Genomic DNA, 25,891 nt, shown 5'->3' on the forward strand with positions numbered 1-25,891 from the left:
GGACATAACAGTAGCTCCATGGAATTTATATAAAAGAAATGTCTAACAAAAGTTTTATACTTATTTAAGGGGGCGTCAGGTTGGGGTACAGCTAAAGGTAATCTGAATTTTTGATATAAATTATTTCCAAAAGTAGCTTATTCAAGATTTAGTATGTAATTAATTATCAAGTTAGTAGCAAATGGGTAAATAATGTGAAAAATAGAAGGAATACTGGGAATAATGGAACAAATTACTCATTACGTCAAATATAAATGGTTTGTAAAAGGAAATGTCTAGTGAGATTCAGAGTTACACTCCAAGCTTAGCATTACTCCACAGAACTACAAGCACTTTCATCCATTACATTATATTGTTTTTGTGCTGATCTCGTTAAGGGACCTCGGATTGTTAGAAGATTGTTTGTTTCCAAGTTCTGCTAACTTTGTTCACAAGCTGAAAACCATTCCTTTCTGCATATTTGATCAACTCCCATTCCTAAGTTTTCCTTTTTAATCCAAGAAAAAATAAAAGCTGTAAAGAAACTAGAAGGGAAAATAATTCCATTATCTCTGTACAAACCAAATTTATTAATGTCCTCATGTGGTTCATAGTTTTATGAGAAGCACAATTTGAAAGAAAGACAGCAGTCGAAGGGTCAAATGTGTCACAGTATTTACTATATTATTTACCATTTTAATAATGCTGTTTCACACATATTGTAACACATTATTTGATATCACAGATTGCACAAGAATGAATAAAAAACATTCATTCCTCAGTCATAAATACAGCAATTCCCTCAAGAAACAGACCTAATCAGCTATTCATAACACAGATACTATGCCTACACAAATACTAACACTTTTCATCATTCTTTTTTCAATGTCATATTTACTCTGTTAAGGTATGATGGCATCAGTTACCATTTTATAAAATAATAATAAATTCATGGTATTATGTCAAGGTTTTGCTTGGCTTCTCCCTTTTCTCAAACCTTTCATCAAATAAAACAAATCATCATGTTGTAAGCTGATCAAATAATTAAATTGTCAGACACTTAAAAAGCTTATTTACACAACAGATAAAGTAAACCGTTATTGTAGTTTTGTACTGAAATGAATATTGGTATCAGCAGAAGTTTTTCCAGTTTTCATCTAAATGACTACCAGTAACTTAGAAAACAATATATTAGAAACTAACAACTGTAAACCAGAAATCATTATTATTAAAATGCCCTGTAAAAAGAGTTGTTAAAGCTTTGTGGGTTATTATGCTTGGAGGCTATTCTTTAATGCAATTTCCTTAATATCTTATTTTGTGTTACCTGATACCCTCTTTCTCAAGGGCTTCGAACTCTGATTTTTTTTAAAACCTTTATTAACTTTTTGACATAATTCCCTTAAAAATTTGCTGTTCTTTGTTTCCTGGTATTCTTGAACTTTCTCTTTAAAAACTTTCTTAAATGACTGACCTCCTTCAATACCAAACAACTTCTGACACTTTTGAAACAATGCTTTAGACTTGTTCCTAATCTGAGCAGCACTATCTAGATATTTTGTCTTCTCTTCTTCTGTGAAGTTGCCTAATCCTCTGTTCCCAACAAACTGACAGAGCTTTTGCACGGTGTGGACTAATCTTGGATTCTGTTTCAACATTAGAGCATCGATCTCAAGACAATTTAATTCATCAAGAAGTGGCAAACATTTCTCTGGATTTGCCTTATTGATGCAAAGCTCAGCTCTAATAGAGCGATCCAGCTCAAGCATACGCTTTTCAGTTTCTTGCCACTTAGATTTGCTTTCCTTTACAGTAGCAACCAACTCATTTATATCGTATTTGTTTGCTACACTGTCATTAAGAAGTGGCTGCAAGCTAGCAGGCAGAAGGTCTCCTGATTCAATCGTTCGTCTCAGATTACATGCCTTCTCAAACACACTTTTTTTACAGGGTAGCTCAATGACACCACGATAATGATTTGAACCATTCTTCTTTGTTGAATTCTTGCCTCTGGTAGCCTTCGGCTCTGGCTGTGAACACAAATTACAGCGACTGTTGTGGTGTGAAGAATTGTGACTGGGTAACCTGCTCCGCTTGCTCTTTTCTCTCTCTTTCTCATTATTATGTTTCCTTTTTCTGTTTTTGCATCCATCTCCAGCTACTGTTATCCTATTGATCTTCTGTTGTGAACGAGGCTTTGTTGCAGATGAATTTTTCGTTTTTCTTTTCACAGCACTAGCCTTCCTAGATGTTGCCCTCTTAAAGGTACTACACTTTTTCTTTGGTTTTGATTTATTATTGGAAGATTTTCTCTTCTTCATTCTACCCTCTCTTTTTGTTTCAAAAAACAAAAAACATATGTTGCCTTGTGATTTTTCTCTCTATACTTCTGAATTCAGGGATGGTAAGGAATTTGAGATAGCTACCACCTATCTATATCACTACAATAAATGATTTACACAATGTGTTAAACTATCTTAACATTTAGATTATTTTTCTTGTAGGAAGTTGAATGAAAATTTCTGTAGCAGTTCAGCAACTGGCCTTCAACTATATCAGGTCATAAGAAATGTTTCCAAGATAACACCATCCATTCCTACGTTGAAAAATACAGCAGGTGCAGAGATGCAGACACTCCTACAAAGTCTGAAACACAAAATTATAAACACATATGCAATTTTGATTTAAAACTCTCTCCCTCTCTCTCAAAGAAACAAATAAAAAACACAAAAATCAAACAGTTGCTATTCTTTTTATTTTTGTATAGGAAAAATGGTTTTACCACACCAAACTCCTGCCTTGTGAGTGGATGCTATCAAAAATTTTAAACAGACACTGTTTTTATTCATTATTCACAAAACAAAATGATAATGGTTCCCACTCTCAACCCGCTTTATCCTGTTCACATTAACACAAAAATTACCACCTTCTATCATATATTTTAATTCCTTCAATAATATCACCACTTGCCATAACAAAAATGGCTCTCTTAAAATAGTACAAAGCTCCTTTTGCCTCAGATTTATGCAATTAACTGTTTTATATACAGTTTCGTTATTAAGTTATAATGACACATGTACTGAATGCTGTGTGGGTTGTTACATGAATTCTAATATATAATTAAACAATGGAAAATCCAGGATGGAATGTAACAATATTATGAAAAGGAAAGTTGCCACTCCGCATACAGTGGATATGTTCAGTCATAGATAGGCACAACAAAAAGACTGTCACAAACAAAAGACTGTCACAAACAAAGCTTTCGCCCCGTGAGGCCTCCACCAAAAATAGACGACAGACAGACAGACAGACAGACACACACAAAAACACACACACACAAACTAACGCAAATGTGAGAATTGCGTTTGTGTGAGTGTGGTTGTATGTGTGTCTATTGTCTATTTTTGACAAAGGCCTTATAGGCTGAAAGCATTATTTGTGACAGTCTTTTTGTTGAGCCTATCTGCAACTCAGCATCTCTGCTATATGGTGAGTGGCAACTTCCCAAATTTATAATTAGTTTGTTAGTACAACAAGATCCTTTAAATCTAGTACCATCAAATCATGTACATAAAAATCAGTTAACAAGTAAATGCCAAGGACAATTTTAAAACACGAGAACAGCCAATGTCCTGTCACACACTCAGATGTAATACCCCACAGTAATAATGCATTTTCAAAATGATACATATAAATTTCTCATGAAGGTGCGAGTACAGAGAGAAATACTTCTTTGAATAATATTTACAGATGTGTCATTGGTTTCTTGGTAGAAAAACTTTTAGATTGATAGGTACTCTTTTTAAACACACTCATGTCACTTCTGCTCCAATATTTCAGACCATCTACAAACCATACTTATGAGGTAAAAGCTCACTGTTGTTGTTGTTGTGGTCTTCAGTCCAGAGACTGGTTTGATGCAGTTCTCCATGCTACTCTATCCTGTGCAAGCTTCTTCATCTCCCGGTACCTACTGCAGCCTACATCCTTCTGAATCTGCTAGGTGTATTCATCTCTTGGTCTCCCTCTAAGATTTCTATCCTCCACGCTGACCTCCAATACTAAATTGGTGATCCCTTGATGCCTCAGAACATGTCCTATCAACCGATCCCTTCTTCTAGTCAAGTGGTGCCACAAATTTCTCATCTCCACAATTCTATTCAGTACCTCCTCATTAATTATGTGATCTACCCATCTAATCTTCAGCGTTCTTCTGTAGCACCACATTTCAAAAGCTTCTATTCTCTCCTTCTCTTAACTATTTATCGTCCATGTTTCACTTCCATACATGGCTACACTCCATACAAATACTTTCAGAAACGACTTCCTGACACTCAAATCTATGCTCGATGTTAACAAATTTCTCTTCTTCAGAAATGCTTTCCTTGCCATTGCCAGTCTACTTTTTATATCCTCTCTACTTTGTACATAATCGTTATTTTGCTCCCCAAATAGCAAAACTCCTTTACTACTTTATGTGTCTCATTTCCTAATCTAATTCCCTCAGCATCACCCGACTTAATTCGACTACATTCCATTATCCTCATTTTGCTTTTGTTGATGTTCATAATATATCCTCCTTTCAAGCACTGTCCATTCCGTTCAACCTCTCTTCCAGGCCTTTTGCTGTCTCTGACAGAATTACAATGTTATCGGCAAACCTCAAAGTTTTTATTTCTTCTCCATGGATTTTAATTCCTGCCCTGAATTTTTCTTTTGTTTCCTTTACTGCTTGCTCAATATACAGATTGAATAACATCAAGGATAGGTTACAACCGTGTCTCACTCTCTTCCCAACCACTGCTTCCTTTCATGCCCCTCGACTCTTATAACTGCCATCTGGTTTCTGTACAAATTGTAAATAGCCTTTTACTCCCTGTATTTGACCCCTGCCACCTTCAGAATTTCAAAAAGAGTATTCCAGTCAACAATGTCAAAAGCTTTCTCTATGTTTACAAATGCTGGAAATGTAGGTTTGCCTTTCCTGAATCTATCTTTTAAGATAAGTTGTAGGGTCAGTGTTGCCTCATGTGTTACAACATTTCTACAGAATCCAAACTGATCTTCCCTGAGGTCGGCTTCTACCAGTTTTTCCATTCGTCTGTAAAGAATTCACGTTAGTATTTTGCAGCTGTACTTATTAAACTGATAGTTCGGTAATTTTCACATCTGTCAACATCCGCATTCTATGGGATTGGAATTATTATATTCTTCTTGAAGTCTAAGGGAATTTCGCCTGTCTCATACATCTTGCTCACCAGATGGTAGAGTTTTGTCAGGACTGGCTCTCCGAAGGTTGTCAGTAGTTCTAATGGAATGTTGTCTACTCCCGGGGCCTTGTTTCGACTTAGGTCTCTTAGTGCTCTGTCAAACTATTCGCGCAGTATCATATCTCCCATTTCATCTTCATCTATGTCCTCTTCCATTTCCATAATATTTTCCTCAAGTACATTACTCTCATATAGACCCTCTACATGTTTCTTCCACCTTTCTGCTTTCCTTCTTTGTTTAGAACTGAGTTTCCATCTGAGCTCATGACATTCATAGAAGTGGTTCTCATTTCTCCAAAGGTCTCTTTCATTTTCCTGTAGACAGTATATATCTTAACCCTAGTGATATATGCCTCTACATCTTACATTTGTCCTCTAGCCATCCCTGCTTAGGCATTCTGCACTTCCTGTCGATCTTATTTTTGAGATGTTTGAATTCCGTTTTCTGCTTCATTTACTGCATTTTTACATTTTCTCCTTTCATCAGTTAAATTCAATATTTCTTCTGTTACCCACGGATTTCTACTAGCCCTCATACTTTTACCTGCTTGATCTTCTGCTGCCTTCACTATTTCATCTCTCAAAGCTACCCATTCTTCTTCTACTGTATTTCTTTCCTCTATTCTTGTCAATCATTCCCTAATGCTCTCTCTGAAACACTCTACAACCCCTGGTTCTTTCAGTTTATGCAGGTCCCATCTCCTTAAATTCTACAGAATCCAAACTGATCTTCCCCTAGGTCAGCTTCAACCACTTCTATCTTTATGTTAGAAACTAAAATTGCATTGACATACTGTTTATGTGAAATGGGAATAAATTTTCACCCTGCAGCACTGTGTGTGCTGCTGTGAAATTTACTGACAAATTTGTATACACATTGCCTTTATGGAGCAAAGTTTTTTTTAGACCCAGTCTTTTGTCTTGTGGATTGAAGGTCATAATGCAACAGCCATTAAAAATTTGTTCCTCAATCCAAATAATTTCAGAAACTTAGATGTAAATGTTATAGTAAATGCTTTATTTGGTCAGGGTGATCAAATGTTGACAGTAAAACATGCTGAGCAGTTGGTTTAGCTTTCTTCATGTTGCATAGATCATAACTGCATAGGTGCCAACCCTGAGAAGAGGCTTTCAGTAATCACATGGCAAATAAGTGACAGCTGCTGGTGCGAAGCAACACAGCATTTTTTTGTAGGGAGTCATGCTTCTGTGTAATATTTTTATAACTATGACTTCAAAATTTTCAGAGGCACTCCTTTGCCAGAATAGAGCATGACAAATTCATAAATCGTGCTTCTTGTCCACTCCATTTCATAAAGGCACACACATGGAGACAACACACAACAGTGCAGATAGAGCAAAAACAAACACTAGTGCTGTGTAGAGGCAGTGAAATGAACATCTTCAACTACAGAATTGAAGATCTTTGACATTTGCATTGCCCATGAAGAAGACTTGAACGTTTCTCTAGCAGATATCCTATATGCAAGCCCCTAGTGTTACTGGTCGATTTCGTAGAAGACTCCAAGCTCCCACCCACGGACAAGCTTCCTGCCCTAGTTGAGCACATCTGCTCACACATTACAAACATACACACCGCAGCCCTGTGGCCACACACCTATCTGTGGGTGTTCATACATAGCGAACTGTCTTACTGTGAATTCATCATGTTAACCAACAACACAGTCCAGGTGGCATTTCAGCTGCCGTACTCAGGTCCACAAAGAATATTCAGCCTGTGAGTAACATCATGAAAATCTAACTTGATGGTAAATGTCAAATGGTTTCCATCAACTGAGTAAAATGTGGTTGTGCATTGGATGACAGGCCATCGTAGGCTACAGCTACTGATGCGGCAAGTGATGTCTACAGCTACTGATGTGGAAGAGATGTTTGATTATGTCCTAGCTGATGAGATGATGACTCCGCCTAGTAGGCAGAATAGGTATTTAGGAAACACAAGTGCTCTTTACTTCCTTCTTCCCCACTGCTGCTGATGCCTCTGACTTCCACACTGCATACCTCTCAATCCAACTCTGTGACTGCTCAGGCTTCATGGCTGCTGCTTCTCCACCTACATGATTTCTTGCCCACCACCCACATCACTTTGCTTTGCTCATTTGAGATACCTGTCAATGCTGACACAAGCATAACGTCGCAGCTAGTGTTGCCACAGATGGCCGTCTCTCCACTGCGGTTCCGCTGCTCACACCTTCACCAGCTTTTGGGCACTTGCAAAAACCCCCCTTGCCCATGCAGGTTGTAGTCTATGACCACCTGTTTGGCTCCAAGACTACATAGTTTCAGACATGCAGGCCACCAACCTCCATAGGTCACAGAAAAATGGCACCTTCCTCTGGGACCAGCCATGACATGGCTGTCACGCAAGCTTGCCTCCTAGCACCAGCTGACCGCCATATCACCTAACATGGCCTCACAACAGGCTCATTAGTCTTTTCTCTTCTCCACACTCTGCTTTACCGGGGATGGACTGTGGCGACTATCGAAAGTGAACTGAACAACTTCAACTACAGAATCAAAGATCTTTGACTTTAGTCTAGTTTTTGCTTGATGTTGTTGATAAGCTCATGCCCATTTTTAAGGGTTTTTGTGAGACAAGCAAATAATTGTGTTACATGGACTAATTGGGCTTCTGTGTCTATCTCCACCAAGCTTAGTCACAGAAGCCCCCAAGTGGTAGCAGGTCAGGAACAACATTCCTTTGATCCATACCAACACAGTTGTAGAACACACACACACACACACACACACACACACACACACACACACACACATTATTATGCAGATTCAGATTCTTCTTTGGAGGTGACAATGTCATCACGCAATTATGATTTACGTTTGAAATTAAATTTATCTTCTATTAAAATCAGCACTGGACAAGTAATCCAAGCGTTGGATAGAGCGTAATCAATTTATAACAGCTTATGATGTATGAGTTTTATTTCTTGGATAAAACTGCACAAGACATAAAACACTTGCAGTTAACAAGGGGTTGTATGGAAAGGGTACACAATGGAATAGAAGACAGTGTGTCAGCTGTAAGTGTCAAGTATAAAAAAATAGATCAAATGCATTACAACAATATATTTAATGATGAAAATAACTTTCACATGATCTATCAGTGCCAAGAAACACAGCTTAACAAAACTCCAGTTGTGCAGAAAGAGTTAAGTTGGTTGTTCCATGCTGGCACACATTAGGAGCAACTGCTACAGTATAGTACAGAAGGCTGGTGAAAGAAATACTCAATGAAACTGACTGAAATGACACTTATATTTAAAGGCAATAATTACACTGAAATCACTGTGATTCAAGATGGTCCCCCAGTAATTACAAACAGTGGGACATTGTTCTTAATGGGTGTATGATCACCATGGAGGCGATGCATGCTCTGCAACGTGCTCCCAAGCTGGCCAAAAGTTCACCAAGGAATCCTCCCCCACACGCAGCTCCCGGCCAGCAATACCAAATGATCATTTCATTTCATTTCATTTACATTGTTTTGTATCAGTTTTCAGGGTCTCTGGATGCCATCACCACCTTGAAAGTTTGTGGCTAATATATGACTACTGTGAAAGTCACATAATTTTGGAAACAAACTTGTGAGTCAAGCTCATCAGTCTCAAAGATTCATTCCTAGTTTAGCAATGTTCTCAGTAGCAGCAGGTTCTTGGCCTTGTGTAATTTTATCAACCTCCATTTTCAATGGGTTGTTTAACTTCATCTCTTCCTCTATCAACTGCGAAGTTGTATATGTAAATAATGCCATTGATCCCAAGTTCAGTAGGATACCTTGCGGCATTTTCACTGAAGGTCACACCTCAAGAAACAGTTAATTTTCTTTGTTACACACTCATATGATCTATAGCTGTTATGGTACCCAACCATTACCATCTTCTTTGATTTGCTTTGTAATCTGGATCGAAACTGTTTGATAATGTGCATGAAGCATTGAGCTCAAACTTACTCATATGCTTGAGTGATGTTTCCTTACCAAACCATTTCTCATAAGTTACCTTATCACAATCAGGCTTACACAGACAGCATTTAATGTGTAGACTGATGTGTAGACAGCCCTGAATTGAGAAGCACATGTATGGCATTACTTATACAAAAATTAAAAAACTACTACATGTCAACGTTTAAGCTCAGCTCTCCAGCATAAAATAACACAAATGACAGCAGCTATGAATGGATATCAAGGTCTTTTATGTATTTTATAACATCATCACTTGTTGCTGTGAGAAAATCTTCGAAAGGACCCTTGTAGGCATGTGCAGGACATGTCGATACAACATAAGCAACTGTCTGTCGTTCCACACCATAGTCACATGATGGTGATGAAGATTTTCCCCATTTGCAGTGTGTCCGCACATCGTCCAAGGCCCGTTCAGAGATGGTTCAAGGTAGTCCAAATTGCCTGAGGCTGTTAGACTACAGGGGGTTTCTTCTGGACGCAAGACAGCTTCAGGCATTGTGTGGAACAGTTTTGTTGCCAGCAGCATTTCCATTCATCAATGGTATTGAATTCAGTTTCCGTGAGATTCCTGGCTGTGATGAGAATGGGATGCATCATCCATTACTAGAAGGTCAGTGTTATTAGCAATTTTCTGATATTCACGGAATAGCGGGCTCTTACGTCCGATATCAGGAGGTGGAATGTGGCTCAAGATAGGTAGTCAGTATGTTGAAGTAAATCGTATTGACCCACTAACAACGTGCATGGCCTCATTAAGTTGTAAATCTATATTTTTACATGTGGACTGTTTAGCCAGACAGGTGCACGGTACTCTGCTGCGCAGTAACCAAACCGAGTGCTGATGTCTATAGAGTATCTATAACTGATCCCCAATTAAAGCTGCAGAGTTTATGGAGAATGTTCCTTCTGGTTTTCAGCTCAGCACGTTTGTGTCATGTGCTATTTAAAAGAAAGTGTCCTATTTAATGTGATCCCAAGGTAATTTGGATGCATATTATGATGAAGTTTGTATCCTTCAAAACAGACATCATGGGCTCTGTGTACCATTCCACTGGACAGATGAAAACATGAAATTTCTGTTTTATTTGAGTTTTGTTGTAACCTCTATTTACAGATATAGTGGGTTAAAGTGTCTAGAACAAAAGTAAGGATTTCTTCAGTTCTTTCAAAAGTTTACTGTTGAGTAGCTATTGCCCAGTCGTTTGCATAGCCAAACTTTCTGGTCTGTGTTGGAGGGATATCAGGTATATATAAATTAAACAAGAGAGAAGCAAGGATGGATCTCTGTGGTAAGCCATTATTCAATGCTTTTGGGCATCTAGTGTCTTTTTCTGTAGTTACAGTAAATGTCCTTCAGGTTGTCAATTAATTTTGTCATCCATTTGCATGGGACAACTTGCAATAATTTATAAAACAGTCCATGCCTCCAAACTGTGTCTTATGATGTGCTTAAATCAACAAATGCAACTGATGTTTTCTGCTTCATTTGGTACCCTGCTTCAATAAATGTTGTTACAGTAAGACTTTATCAGTGCAGCTCCATCCTGGCCGGAATCCAGCTTGCACAATAGGAAGGTTCTGAAAGATTACTGGAATAATCCGATTGTATAGAATTCTTTCAAGGAACTTATAAATAATGTTTAATAGTGCGACTGGGCGATAATACTTAGGCTGGTCTGGTGCCTTGCCGGAGGACAATAACTGTTCGTATCCATGACGTACCTTAAGCCTCATATGTTCTCTGAGTGGTGCTAAAGAACAGTCACTTAAAGGCAAATATCTAAAGCCAAGAAGGAGAGGCAGCCAGATAATCTCAAAGATCTCCTGGTTAAAATGAATTTATCAAAGACACTACTGATCTGATTTCAAATTTAGCTGTACCATTCTGCTCTCATGTATATGGTGACTTGGTTTCATGGATAATAAATCTCCCACTGAAATGATAAGGAAGTTGATCATTAGCAAACTTTGTCCTACTGTCAGTCCTAATAACTTTTAAGTCTATTCCCTGTCTGCCTTTCCACCAACAGTTGAAACTTTAAGAACACAGAAGAAACAACACTTTAGTTCCAAAAAACATGTATGAAGTACAATCATATTTGGAAACAACAAAATAGTTGGCTCCACAAAATGATGCATGTGGCATTTTCCCACTTATTACAGCACGAACAAATGCTCCTGAAGCACAGGCATGAGTTTGATCGAAATCCCTTCTTATACAGTTTACCACATTAACATGATTCACAACAGAATTTACTTAAAGCATTTGATCTTAATCTGGAATAAAAGTTCAGTCAACCATTTTCTTCAGATTATCAAAGTTTACACATTATATTGTCTTGAACTATAATAGAGCTACATCAGATGATGCCCAATTTACTTGTTCAATATTTTCCTTACAAGTAACATTTTTATACTTTTGACCAAATTAGCTACAAATTGTTTATTTATTATTGTAAGTTTACGACAAGTTTGTTTTGTAATATGTGCCATTATCAAGTTTTATTCTATGTCTATGTAATAGTACTATGAGATTTTATCTTACATTATTCTTAAGTTTAGATGTAGTGACATCCATAAATAATTTTGGAACATAAGTTCTTTTATGTACTATATGATTAATACAGATCATGTATTTACTTTCTGCAGAAGAATAATACTGAAATTTATATTATTTTTTGACAGTTGTAAAAAGATTGATTATTTTGATGTCAATGTAATAGTACTGTGAGCCTTTATCTTTCATTATACAGTGAACATAGGTTACGTATTTACTTTCTATAGAAGAAAAGTAGTGAAATTTCATGTTAGTGTTTTACAGTTGTAAAATGATAGTTCATTTCAGTGATGGTTTATGTTTACAAGTAAAGTACGTCTTAGGTAGTCAGAGATGTTAATGTAAGAGATACTGTGCATTATGTAGAAGTACGATGTTAATTTTGTCTATTCTTTTTCATTTATCGTCTTGCGCTTATCCCTTTTCTTTTTCTATCACATCAATGAAGATTTTCACAGAATTTTTATGTTTGAGGTCCATCTGTTCATTCAGAATGCCATTTGGATATCTATTTGTATGTGCATTAAAATTATCTAAAGTATGAAGTAATAGGAAAAGGAAAGGGATAAAAATAGTACAATAAACAAAAAACGATATGCAACATTAAGATTGACCATCTGCATAATGCACAATATCTCTGACAAAAAACATCTCTGACTACCTAAGATACATTTACTTGTAAACATAACATGTCATTGGAGTGATCTTGCATTTCACAACTGTCAAAAATTAACACAAAACTTTACTATTATTCTCCAATAGAAAGTAAGTATGTGACCTATGTTAACAACATAGTATATAAAAGAACTTTAGTTCCAAAATGATTTATGGACATCACTCCATCTAGATGTAAGTGTAATGCAAGACAAAATCTCACATTACAATTGCACATACATAGAATAAAATGATATAAATGTAATATTGGAACACTTGATAATCGCTCATTTGATGAAACAAGGTTATTGCAAACTTATATGATCAACAAGGTGTACACAATTTGCAGCTAACAGTGTCAAAAGTATAAAGATGTCATATGATGACTTTATGCAAACTGTCGGCCTACCAGAGAAGATGTAACATTCTGTAACATTTATTTTCAGCTTTTATAACAATTGCCATAAGGCTTTAAGTAACTCAGTCTTTTAAATCTTCACTGGCTTGTGTTTCCACTGAAAAAAGGTGTTTCTTTAACCTAGGTACATAGAATGTACCACTCAACTAGTCACCTATATGTTTCTAATTTCTGCACTTAGTATATGATGTTAAAGTTCATAACTTTCTCTTGACAATTTTCTTGTGTTGCACTCAGCCTTACAATGATCTTTCCTCTGACAATAATAGCACTCAGCATTCCTCTTGTTCACAGAACTTTTGCTTAAAACTGATTTGTGAACAGTGACTTTACCCTCTGTATGACTAACACTAATAGCAGCTAACAAGTTGCCATTTCTTCAATCTGCGACAAACTTTGATCTTCTTCCAGCAACCTTGTTAAATTATTGAAAGTTTGCCTGCTTTTGTCACTTGAGTCCCAAGCAATACCAATCAAATCATGTTTCAATGAAAATCAATATCAAACTTTGGCAATCTTGTCTGTATTGCTCACTGATTCACATACATCTTCAAGAGACTGTGCTAATGTTTCTATTCTCCTAATATATTGCACACTAGTATCACACCACATTTTGCAATTGCAGAACTGTTTTTTAATGTAATTTACTTTATTGCAGATCAATGCTCGTGAAATATCTTATGTCGATTCCAAAGATAATTTTGCCTCCAACTGGCCTTACCCAAGTCCAGCAATTTCTCAACAACAGGGTAATTTCCATTTAATATTTCATAATTAAAATTACCTTCATCAAATTTCCGGATACTGAAAAACTTTGTTCAATCCATATTTTCACTCTTCACTTTACAAGTGAAAACCCTTGATGTAACTGAACTCAGTTCAGGCACTTGCTTGATGCAAAGAAAATAAAACCTTACCCAGTGACAAACACATTGGCTGCTACCAATCTATAACAGCTTATGATGCAAGAGTTTTATTTCTTGAATAAAAGGGCACAATACACAGAACACAACTATGGAGATAGGAAAAAAAGAGTACATAATGAAATAACAGACAGTGTACATGCTAGAAGTGAAAGGAAGAGAGAGAGAGAGAGAGAGAGAGAGAGAGAGTGTGTGTGTGTGTCAGATGCACTAAAACTATATGCATGTGCACACAGCTAATCAGCACAAAAAGCTACATTACACAGCATAAAGATTAGGTTCAGAACGTAAGAGAAAAACACTGTATAACAAAATAAATGATGGCTTGGTCAAGGAGTTTAGAGAAAACTTGCATAATATTCTGCACTTTAATTCCTGTTTTATCCTATGACAAATTAAAGTAATTTAATCAAAAGCAGAGATACAGGATGGATAAGAGAGATCGAGAAGTGTACTGTCCCCAGATGGAATCTGTCTGCCAGATTAATGATGATGGTCAGTGTGCCGATCAGTCTGGATGTGGTTTTTGAGCAGTTTCCCCACATCTAACTAGATGAATAATGGGCTGGTACCCAAGTCATGTCTCAGTTACATGATTTGCAAACATTTAGAAAACTTTGGGATGCTCTCACATGAATAACATTACTCAGACAGTTGGTGTACACACATTTCAATCCAGGAGTTAAGTGGGTGGTGACAGGAAGGGCATCTGGCCATCCCTTAAAATTCACCATACAAAATCTATTAATAACAATTTTGACCCTGCAGAGATGTGGGACAATGACACAAGAAAAGAAGATATTGTTCACAATACCACGGGAAAGTATTGTAGTTTAAAAAATACCAGAGACTTTTGAATTAATTCATAATCAGCAATTTGACATCCACTGTTTGATAACAGCCTCCTCTGGAAACAGCATCCTCTGAATAAAGTCTCCTCTGAGCCTTTTCTGATCATTATAGACTTCATCTGTACATATCCCCGTCATTGCTATGCATTTTTTATCATCCAGAAACCCTCAATCAATTACCCACTCAGTCTTTTCATGCCTCTCGGTAGCCACAAAAGAATCTACCATCCATTTGCCTGCTAAACTGTTCTGCCCATTTTCATTTAATTTTCATTATAGGCATAACAATGTCTCCCACTCCTGTCTTCCCATTTCCATTTTTTCATGTTTGTTCTGATAATTTCCAACAAATATATATCTCCATTTGTGCACTGAACAATCACCAGTATTTTTAATGATTGTCACATGCTACACAGCCAAGTCAAAACTGATACTAAAAATTTACTGTAAACTTGTGTTTCAAAATTCATCAGAAACTTAGTTACTGAAATCATATTCTTTACCAAAAGCACTCCTACTCATTTTTACACTTCTTTATTTCTTTTTTCTATCCATACAGTCATCCTCAATTATCTCAAATACAAAAATTCACCAACTGGTTCTACGACTTAATTATTAATGTGTCAATCTACCGTTAAGTATATTATTTGTGTATTAGGTATAATTGTAGCTGGTTTTCAGACCTAATTTCAAACTTGGCCTTTTATATTCTTTGTTGTTTAAGCGTATGGCTTTAGAGGCATAGATATTTGTCATTGAAGAATATTACTTCTTTGTTTTTCCAGTTCAAAGATTTGCAGACTAGTTAAGGTGCTATGCAATCTATTTACCTGACTCCTCCCTCAATTCTAAATTTCTCACTATTGTTATGCAATTTAATTGACGCTGTAGGACTGACCAGTAGACAGGGTGTAACTGATAAAAATGCAGATATTTCTATTGATGACTGAGAACAGTGTACTGAATAACATTGTCAGTATTTTCCCTGGGCAGCGGGTCAACTGTGGAAGTGTGGATGCAACACAATTATTCTGACAGATGTAGTCCACTTAATGATGCAGTTACAGCTGTGCAGACAACATCAGATTGTAAAGTTTGTGATGTGTTTGTGGGAAGACTGTTCGACGCATAGAAAAACCAATCAACACACTGATGTGTGTACATACTGAGGTACAAAATATAAAAATATATGCACTAATGCTTGTTATACCCTTTATTCTTTGGTATAATCATGTAGGATGAAACAACAGCTTGTTTCTCTAGTGCTTTTAGTATAGATTTCACTGAACCTAAGGCAAAAAAGCTTTCTCAGAATCTATGAATACTAGACAAAGTAGTAATTTGTACTCACTCCTCCATTCTGTAATTTCATTTGTGATTGCCTTGTAGTCAATTGTGTAATATCTTTCTCTAGAGACAGCTTGTCACTTTGCTTTATTTAATTCACCACCCAACTCCACTTATCTACATTCAGATCATAGAGTTGTGCAATTTGTTGCCTTTGAATAAATATCAGCAGCAGTAGATAAATAAATAATTATTAGAAAGGCAATTCAAATGATTATGATGATGTCTCTGACAGTGATAAAATATCTGTTCACTTGATACAATTACCACTGATCTAGCAATGACTGAAGGCCTATTTCCTAACAGCCTTGAATATACAATGGTGTCAGCCAAGTATAAAAAAAACGATGTTAGAAAATCATATCGAAATACAGGACTATTTCACTTTTCCCAGTTTTTTCATAATAATTTTGGAAAATGATCTAAAATTCTGCACATTCATTCTGCACAGCACATCTTGTTAATTGAATTCCAATAAAGAAGTTGTATATGATTTCACAAACTGCAAAGATCTGACTGCACTAAACAAGAAATCTATCCTGTTGGTGTACTCTGTTACCTAAACATGCCTCTGATTGTGTGAACCATAAAAATTATACACACAGAACAAAATGTTATGGCATGAACTGCACCTCAATGGCCTGGGTGAAGCCTTCTTACAATCATCATGAAAAGAAAAGAATCGCCCTGACTGACTGCACCACATGAATTAAATTAAATTCTCATTGACGGGAAACAAAAAAGTGTGGTTTTGTACAAAGTCTACTACTGGATCCACTCCTACTCCTAAACTGCATGTGCTACCTTCCAGTGACTTAAAAATTATTCAGAACCTATGCTGTTCGCTGATAACATAAATATACTAATCAAGGGTCCATGCTCAAACATAACAGACTATGCCCAGATGATAACTGCAAACAGACTTTTAGCTGGTTCACGACAAAAAGCAGAAGTCTTAATCTCACAAAATCTTGTGTTATGCAATTTTAATATGAAAATGTGATCTTCTGGTCATGCACTATGAGTTTTTTACGGTCCAGTTGTATAGATAAATCTAAGTGGCCAGATAAACTAATCAAGTAGGTACTTCAGTTTTGTACTTACAAGGGAACCTCCCCATTGCACCCCCCTCAGATTTAGTTATAAGTTGGCACAGTGGATAGTCCTTGAAAAACTGAACACAGATCAATCGAGAAAACAGGAAGAAGTTGTGTGGAACTATGAAAAAAATAAGCAAAATATAGAAACTGAGTAGTCCATGTGCAAGACAGGCAACATCAAGGAAAACGTGAGGTCAGGAGCGCTGTGGTCCTGTGGTTAGCGAGAGCAGCTGCAGAATGAGAGGTCCTTGGTTCAAGTCTTCCCTCAAGTGAAAATTTTACATTCTCTATTTTCACAAAGTTATGATCTGTCCGTTCGTTCACTGACATGTCTGTTCACTGTAATAAGTTTAGTGTCTGTGTTTTGTGACCGCAACCACAAAACCATGCAATTAGTAGACGAAAGGACATCCCTGTCCAATGGGAACCAAAAACATTTGATCGCAAGGTCATAGGTCAACCGATTCCTCCACAGGAAAACACGGACGGACGGACGGACAGATAATAATTGTCTGAAAATAAAAAAAATTAAACTTTTCACTCGAGGGATGACTTGAACCGCGGACCTTTCGTTCCGCAGCTTCTCACGCTAATCACAGGACCACGGCAGTCCTCAGCTCTGACTATCCTTGACGTTGCCTATCTTCCACATGGACTACTCAGTTTGTATATTTTGCTTATTTTTTCATAGTTCCACACAACTCCTTCCTGTTTTCTCATAGATCTGTGTTCACTTTTTCAAGGCCTACCCACTGTGGCAACTTATAACTACATCTGAGAGGGGGGGGGGTGATAGGGAGGTTCCCTTGTTAGAAATATCTCCCTTTATGTTGACACTAAGACCTGGGTCCCAACTTATTTCACATATTTCCATTCCCGATTGTCTTCTGCAATATCTTCTGAGGCAGGTCAGCTAAATATTTATTCAATTTCAGCCAGCAGTCCATATTAACACGTCTTGTAGCATGCTCTTCAATTATCTTGGCATTTTTACATTGATTCATGTGTATGTTTATTATTTAATCTGAGGAAATAAATAAATGTATTACAACTTAACTAAAGTTGCTTCAGATTATTTTCAACATAATAGTCTTCCTATTAATTCTATTACAATAATTTTAGCTTGAGATGCATAAATTAATTTACAACACTAACAATCATTAATTGGTAATACAGTTTTTAACAACTGCTTTACTTTGTCAATGAATACTTTCAGTCTATATCTTGAAAGGTTTCCTTTTATTATGAGGTCTACTGAACACAATAAAGGAACAAGTCAACAGATTCATGGTTGGATGGAAACAAACAGTTCCCTGGGTTTGTCTGGAGGAAGTGTGATAACACTGCTGCTATTGAAAAGATAAATAAATGGCTTAATCAACAACATCTGCTCATTTCTGAAATTCTTCATGGATGATGCTGTGGTTTATAATGAGTTTTTGTGAGAACTGCTGTAGATTCAGTATTGTCCAAAGCAGCTCAGTAATCTTAATGACAATGGGAGATTTTATTCAAACACATGCAAATGCAAAAACAAGCACATTAAAGCACACTGCAATTTTTTTTAATTACAAGGACACAAAACGACTCACTAGGAATTACGTTCAGGATGTAAAATGACTGGTAGAACACATTTAAAAGTCATCCTCCTTGATAGCTGAGTGAACAGATTGGCAGAATGCAATGAGAGCGGACTGGGTTTGACTCCTGGCTGGGTCGGAGACTTTCTCTGCTTGGGGACTGGGTGTTGTGTTGTCTTCATCTTCATATGATTCTCATCGATACACAAGTTGCCCAAGTGGCTTCAACTAAAAAGACTTTCACCAGACGACTGGCCCACGCTACGGAGGGGGGAGGGGGGGGGGGCCTCGCCACATAACATTTCATTTCATTTGTTTCATTTAAAAGCTGAAAAAGTATGTACCTAGCTTTCAAAAAGAGGGATGAGTAGGAAAGGTAAGGGCAGGTCACTCAGATCCCAGGATCAGAGGGATCCACCTATTTTGAGAATGAGGGAAAAAGCCACATCAGAGAGAGTAGGTGATTACATAAATATAATACATTGATAGGTACTGTGCAAGCTTCAGCCCAGAGATGATACGATCCAGAGAGAAGTAAGGAGGATTAAGAAGAAGAGCAGTGGAAAGGAAAGCTCTATAACACTCTTTTTCCCATCACCTATCTAACATTTTCTGGTATATCTCATTTATCCTCATACTAGACAATGTAATCCTTACCCTAAACTAGTCCACATTTGAGGGCTAGACTTACAAACAAATCAGGGGACCAGTATAAGGGCCAGGATGGCTCCACCCTGAACCAGCATATTCATGGGCAGTATTAAAGAGGAATTTCTCAAAACGTGAAGCTGGGCCATCTGGCTTGCCATAGATTTATCAGTGACATCTTTGTGCTATGGACTCATGGTGCGGAAGAACTCTCCCATTTCCTGAAACAGCTTTACTCCCAATTCTAATTCATCTGCTCCTTTTCCAGGCACAAAGTTACATTTCTCGATGTTGAACTCCATCTCACTGAACCTCTCCTCAACTCCCAATGCCACATAAAACCTCAACACCCAATGCCACATAAAACCAAACAAAGAGAAACAATACTTCGAATTTTACAGCTACCACTTCAAATGCTCCCTTTCATAACAGCCTACGAATCCATGGCAGACATATCAGCTGCTACGCTATATCCCTAAATACCTACACCAACGACTTATCATGGGATTTCTTCTCCTGCAACTACTGGTACTGCAGAGATCTTGTCCATGAACACTAATCTTGGGCAATCTTCTCATCTCATCCTCTTACAAATACAACTCTGACCTCCAAAAGACTCAGAAGTACGCCCTTGTCAGCTAGTACCAGGCAAGCCGCAAATGCCTCAATACAACACTCTGTCAAAGCTGTCAGTGACTCTAGTCAAACCCTGAAATGAGATTACATCTCTCTGATATCCTTCCTTCATCACTCACTGTCACTTTCTCTCACTCTCTTACATTCTGTAACATACTTGTCAAACCATATGACATCCCAGGCCTTTATCACTACATCAAGGTTCCTACCCTGACAGTTGTTCCCACTGTAAAATCTGCTACCTGCACCAAAATTGTGCCAGTAACTCCAGCCCTACCACTGGAAAATCTATCACCAAAGATAGCGGAGGAGGAGGAGATTAGTGTTTAATGTACCATCGACAATGAGGCTATTAGAGACAAAGCACAAGCTCGAATTAGAGAAGGATGGAGAACGAAAGTGGCCATGCTCTTTCAAAGGAGCCATCCTGGAATTTACTGTACGTGATTTAGGGAAATCATGGAAACCTATACCAGGATGGCTGGGTGCGAGTTCGAACAGTCGTTCCTCCGAATGCAAGTCCAGTGACAAAGATAGAGCAAACGTGAAAGTAACACGTTGTTGTAACTGCGGGAGAGAAAGAAAGAGGGTCCTTGGTACGGACAGCACTACGTCATGAGCCAATGAAGGGCTCAGGACACAGTGTGTAAACATATAGCGAGAGGCACCTCTATCTCTCCACCCAGCTTCTGAAGAAAAATAATGAAATTAATACTTAAACAATACTAAATGAGGACAAGTTGCATTTGACGCTATGTCATGCCAACTGCTGGCAGGGTCGAAGGGGGAAAGCTAAAAAAACTCGGGCACATGCTGCTCTCTCTCTCTCTCTCTCTCTCTCTCTCTCTCTCTCTCTCGAGGTTAGGCTCCTGGTATCGACAGTAGTCAGTGGATAGCAGCAGCCGACTTGGGCTGAGGAGTGGGCTGTAGGCAGGCAGCTGGACATAGTCAATGATGAGTGTTTAGGTTATAGCTGCGTGACTCTGACATAGGATGCTAGTATGGACAGAAAGTACTGAAGAGCTTCTATCAGGCAGTTGGAACAGTGAAGTCAGTCACCGTCTCTGTAATAGACTTGGCCACTCTGCACGTACAATCACTACCCAGTTACAGATCTGTATTTCTTTCTGAATAAACTAGAACTTGTGTAATTAGAATTATATTAAAACCTTCAGCTGCTGACGGGCGTTGATATATATCAACGGGGACAGGTGAAAATGTATGCCCCGACTGACTCGAACCCGGGATCTCCTGCTTACATGGCAGATGCTTTATCCATCTGAGCCACCGAGGGCACAGAGGATAGTGCGACTGCAGGGACTGTCTCACGCACCCTTCCCGCAAGACCCACATTCTCACCTTGTATGTCCACACACTACATTCGTAGTGTCCCACCCCAACACACTCATTACTCATGGAAGACTTTCTTAACAAGTCCCTTAAGAGTTCGGGGAATATGGATGTATCTGCACAGAAGAAGAAGGTCATGGCCGGTATTGCCAGAACTATATACTTATATGGATATGGTGTCTGTTCTTTCGGACATGTCTGAAAGAACAGATGACATTGATGACTTGCAGCTGTCTAGAACGAAGTTAGAATTATATTAATACCTTCAGCTGCTGACGGGCATTAATATATATCAACGGGGACAGGTGAAAATGTGTGCCCAAACCGGGACTCGAAACTGATCTCCTGCTTACATGGCAGACGCTCTTTCCATCTGAGCCACCGAGGGCACAGAGGATAGTGCGACTGCAGGGACTCTCTCACGCATGCTTCCCACGAGACTCACATTCTCACCTTGTATGTCCACACACTACATTCGCAGTGTCCCAACCCATACACTCATTACTTGTGTAAGACATCCTTACCAAGACCCGTAAGAGTTCGGGGAATATGTATGCATCTGCACAGAAGGAGGAGGTCATGGCTGGTATTGCCAGAACTATATACTTATATGGATATGGTGTCTGTCCTTTCGGACATGTCTGAAAGAACACACGCCATTGATGATCTGCAGCTGTCTAGAATGAAATTAGAATTATTTTAATACCTTCAAGTGCTGACGGGCGTTGATATATATATCATGCCATGAAAGCGGGAGATCCCGGGTTTGAGTCCCGGCCGGGGCACACATTTTCACCTGTCCCCTTTGATATATACCAACACCTGTCAGCAGTGATGGACTTACGCTAGCAGCAGCAGTAGAGTTAGCATGGAAAGGAAGCAGTGAAGAGCGTTAGAGATACTAAAGAATTGAAATGTTCCACCTGTGGGTTGAGGTCACATTGCAAGCAAGTGTAGGAAGAATAGGCCAGAGGGCAGAGTATGGGCAATGACGGGCAAAGAATTCACAAGCTTTTGCTATGGGTGTGACAATCCGGGACATACAGACGCAGAATGCTGGGTGAGGTTAAGGAAGGTTCATCCGATAGACATAAGAGATTTCAGAGGAAATCATAGAGGGTTACGGGAGTGGAGTTGCCTGCAATGTAACCTACTAGGGAGCTGTGGAGTCCCATGTACAAGGGTAAAAGACGTAGCTTGCTTCAAGTGTAAGAGGCAGGGCCCCTATGGTAAAGACTGTCATGAATGGCACTGGCACACCTGGAGAAAAGGCAGGGTGCCAGTATCTAGTAAAACCAACACAGTAGAGCAGGGAAACTATGAGGTGGCAAGGCCGCACAGTTGGGCCTTGTTGCGATAGGTAAACCCACAGTTAGGGCAATCGACTGTGCAACAGAGAATGATGTTTTAATATCATATTGCATAGAGTTTAAGAGGTATTTGAAGTTATTAATAGACACTGGAGCACAGTTGTGTTTTCTCAAGAGAATAAGTGGGCTTAGAATAAATGAAGCAGAAAGGCTTCGGTTAGAAGGCGTGACCAGTGAAGCCGTCAGTACAATAGGCATGGTGCAGATACACTTAAGTGTGAGCGGTACAGAAAAACTGGGACAGAAATTTCATGTGTATAGGAGAGGACTAGATATTCCTTATGATGGATTAATAGGCAGGAATTTCTTGACAGAGCATAGAGTCAAGTTAGACTATGCAGGTAATAAAGTAATAAGACTGAAAGGATGAGATATACCCTTAATAGTAGAGGAGGAACCAAAGGGATATGAGATCAAATCAGATTTAGAAGTAGGCGGGGAAATAGGGCCCCGAGAGGAAAGAATAATGTTATTGAGGGTGGATGGAAATGTACCAAGGGGACTTGAAAAAGAGATGATTATTCCAAGGCAGGAGACTGCACAAGGGGTGCTTGTACCTGAATCTTTAGCAAAAGTGCGAAATGGTAAATGCATAGTGAGTGCATTGAACGTGTCAGAGGACAGAGTTCAGTTAGGAAACGTCAGGTTAGTGACGGAAGAATTAGAAAGACTTGTAAAAGTACGTGAATTAAAAGGTAGCATGGACGTCTTAGGAAAGACGGAAAGTCGTGCTAGTGTGTTGCGAAGGCAGTTAATAGTAGATCACTTGAACGTTGAAGAGAAAAGTGCTCTAGTATAGGTTTGCGCGGAGTACGGAGATGTATTTCATCTACCAGGTGACAGATTGTCCTATACTTCTGAATGAAGCACAGAATACCAAATACGCCGGAACATGCGGGGAAGACAGTAAATGCTGGACCGTATAGGATCCCTGAAGTGCAAAAGAAAGTGCTAAAAGAGCAAAGAGAACAGATGTTAAAAGATGACATAACTGTCGAAAGTAAGAGCGCCTGGAACACACCGTTACTATTGGTTCCTAAGAAGTTAGACATCAGTGGCAAGCAGAAATGAAGAATCGTAGTGGACTACAGACAATTAAATGACATCACTGTAGGTGATGCGTTTCCACTACCGAATATCTCCGATATTTTGGGCCAGCTAGGGCAAGCAAAATACTTCTCGATGCTTGACCTTGCAAGCAGATACCATCAGATACTGACGGATGAGGACAGAGAAAAAAACTGTGTTCAGTTCGAACTATCAACATTATGAATATAAGAGAATGCCTATGGGACTGAAGGGAGCCCCAGGATGTTTCCAGAGACTGATGAATACAGTCTTGGCAGGTTTGCAAGATGTGAAATCTTTTGCATATTTAGATGACTTAGTATGCTATGGGAAAAACCTGCAGGAGCATAACAAAAAGCTCCAGGAAATATTTGACAGGTTGCAAGAGCACGATTTGAAGCTGCAACCAGACAAGTGTGAATTCCTGAGGAAGGAGGTAATCTTCCTTGGTCACTGTATAACTGACAAAGGAATATCACTGGACATGGCAAAGGTGGAGAAGGTGAAGTTCTTCCCACAACTGAGAAAAACCAAAGAATTAAAAGGGTTTCTCGGAATAATAGGTTATTACCGCCGTTTCATGGCAAACTTTAGCAAAATTGCGAAACCTCTCCGTGAGCTCTTAAAGAAAGGAGTGGAGTACCAATGGACCGAACGACAGAACAATGCATTCGAGGAGCTGAAGGAGAAACTGCTAAACCCTTCGCTACTTCAGTACCCTGATTTTACGAAACCGTTTATCATAGCAATGGACGCGAGTAACGCAGCATTGGGAGCTGTGTTATCACAAGGAAAGAAGGTTGACGAAGACTTGCCCATTGCATATGCATCCAGAGCACTGAACAAAGCAGAACTGAACTATAATACAACGGAAAAGGACTTGTTGGCTATAGTGTATGCGGTAAAACAGTTTAGACCATATGAATATGGCCGAAAGTTTACTGTGGTGACGGACTATAAGCCACTAACGTGGCTATTTAGTGTCAAAGATCCGAGTTCGAGACTCCTGAAGTGGAGACTGAATCTCGAGGAATATGATTATGAGGTAAGCCAGGAAAGCTAGTAATGCGGATGTGCTAAGCAGAATAAGGCATGAAGGGAAGGAAGAGCTAGATGCGAGGCAGAATACGGAGACAGAGGTGATCTCTGTACCACAAGTAAGTGGGGAACAAAATTCTGTAAATGTGCGCAAGTGCAAGTGTCGGCTGAGATAGAACAGGAAACGGATAGCAGGGAGGAAATTAGTCATGAGGAAAAGGAGAACATACTGAAAGAGATGCATGATAATCCCTTGGGAGGGCACCAGGGAATGTGTAGGACACCAGAAAGAATCAAGGCATACAAACAGTGGCGCGGAATGAAGCGGGATATTGAAAATTGCATTAGGAAATGCCCATTAGAAATAACAGACACAGCAGAAACAGTATTTGAAATATGTGCAATGGATATAGTGGGTCCTCTAGATGTATCCAGTACAGAAAAAAGGTACATGTTAACATTTCAGGATGATATTTCAGGATGATTTAAGTAAGTTTACCTTAGCTGTCCTGACTGAAAAACAAGATGCCGAAATGGTAGCTGAAGCGTTTGTGGAAAACACTGTATTAAGATATGGAATTCCATCAGTCTTGTTAACGGACCAGGGTTAGAATTTTCTGAGTGACATTTTTAATAGAGTGTGTAAATTGTTGAGGGTTAAGCACACACATACCACAGCTTACGACCCAGAATGAAATGGTGCACTAGAAAGATGTCATAGAACACTTGTAGAGTATCTCAGACACTTTGTAACAGGCGATCAAAGTTCTTGGGACAAATGAGTGCCGTATGCAATTTTTGTGTTCAACACTACACCACACAGCAGCACAGGTTACACACCATTCGAACTATTATATGGAAGAAAGGTCAACATAGCCGGAGTACTGCAGCAGGAAAAACAACAGGTAAGTTACAATTATGAATCGTATGAAAATAGGCTAAGAGCGGGAATGCAGGAAGCCCACAGAGTGGCTAGAGACTCGATTATAAGGAATAAGAAAATCAGTAAAGGACAGTATGACATGACACAGAATCCAAAAGAATTCATGGTAGGAGATAAAGTGTCACTGCACGAGAAGTCGGTGAGATGTCATAGATCTCA

At 38.6% G+C, this 25,891-nt stretch overlaps 1 protein-coding gene across 4 annotated transcripts in view; it reads right to left on the bottom strand.

Moving 5' to 3' along the window:
- Positions 1–555: 555 nt before the first annotated feature.
- LOC126186678 (uncharacterized) overlaps positions 556–25,891 on the bottom strand; it is a 42,409-nt gene continuing 17,073 nt past the window's right edge. For all 4 annotated transcript variants that reach the window (XM_049928231.1, XM_049928232.1, XM_049928233.1 and 1 more), the window contains one exon: positions 556–2,625. In XM_049928231.1, the coding sequence (XP_049784188.1) occupies positions 1,293–2,300 (1,008 nt within the window). In that variant the 5' untranslated portion in view covers positions 2,301–2,625 and the 3' untranslated portion in view covers positions 556–1,292. The remainder of the gene's footprint in view (positions 2,626–25,891) is intronic.

Source organism: Schistocerca cancellata, chromosome 1 (genome assembly GCF_023864275.1).
Source record: "Schistocerca cancellata isolate TAMUIC-IGC-003103 chromosome 1, iqSchCanc2.1, whole genome shotgun sequence".
In the NCBI taxonomy this organism is placed as follows: domain Eukaryota; kingdom Metazoa; phylum Arthropoda; class Insecta; order Orthoptera; family Acrididae; genus Schistocerca; species Schistocerca cancellata.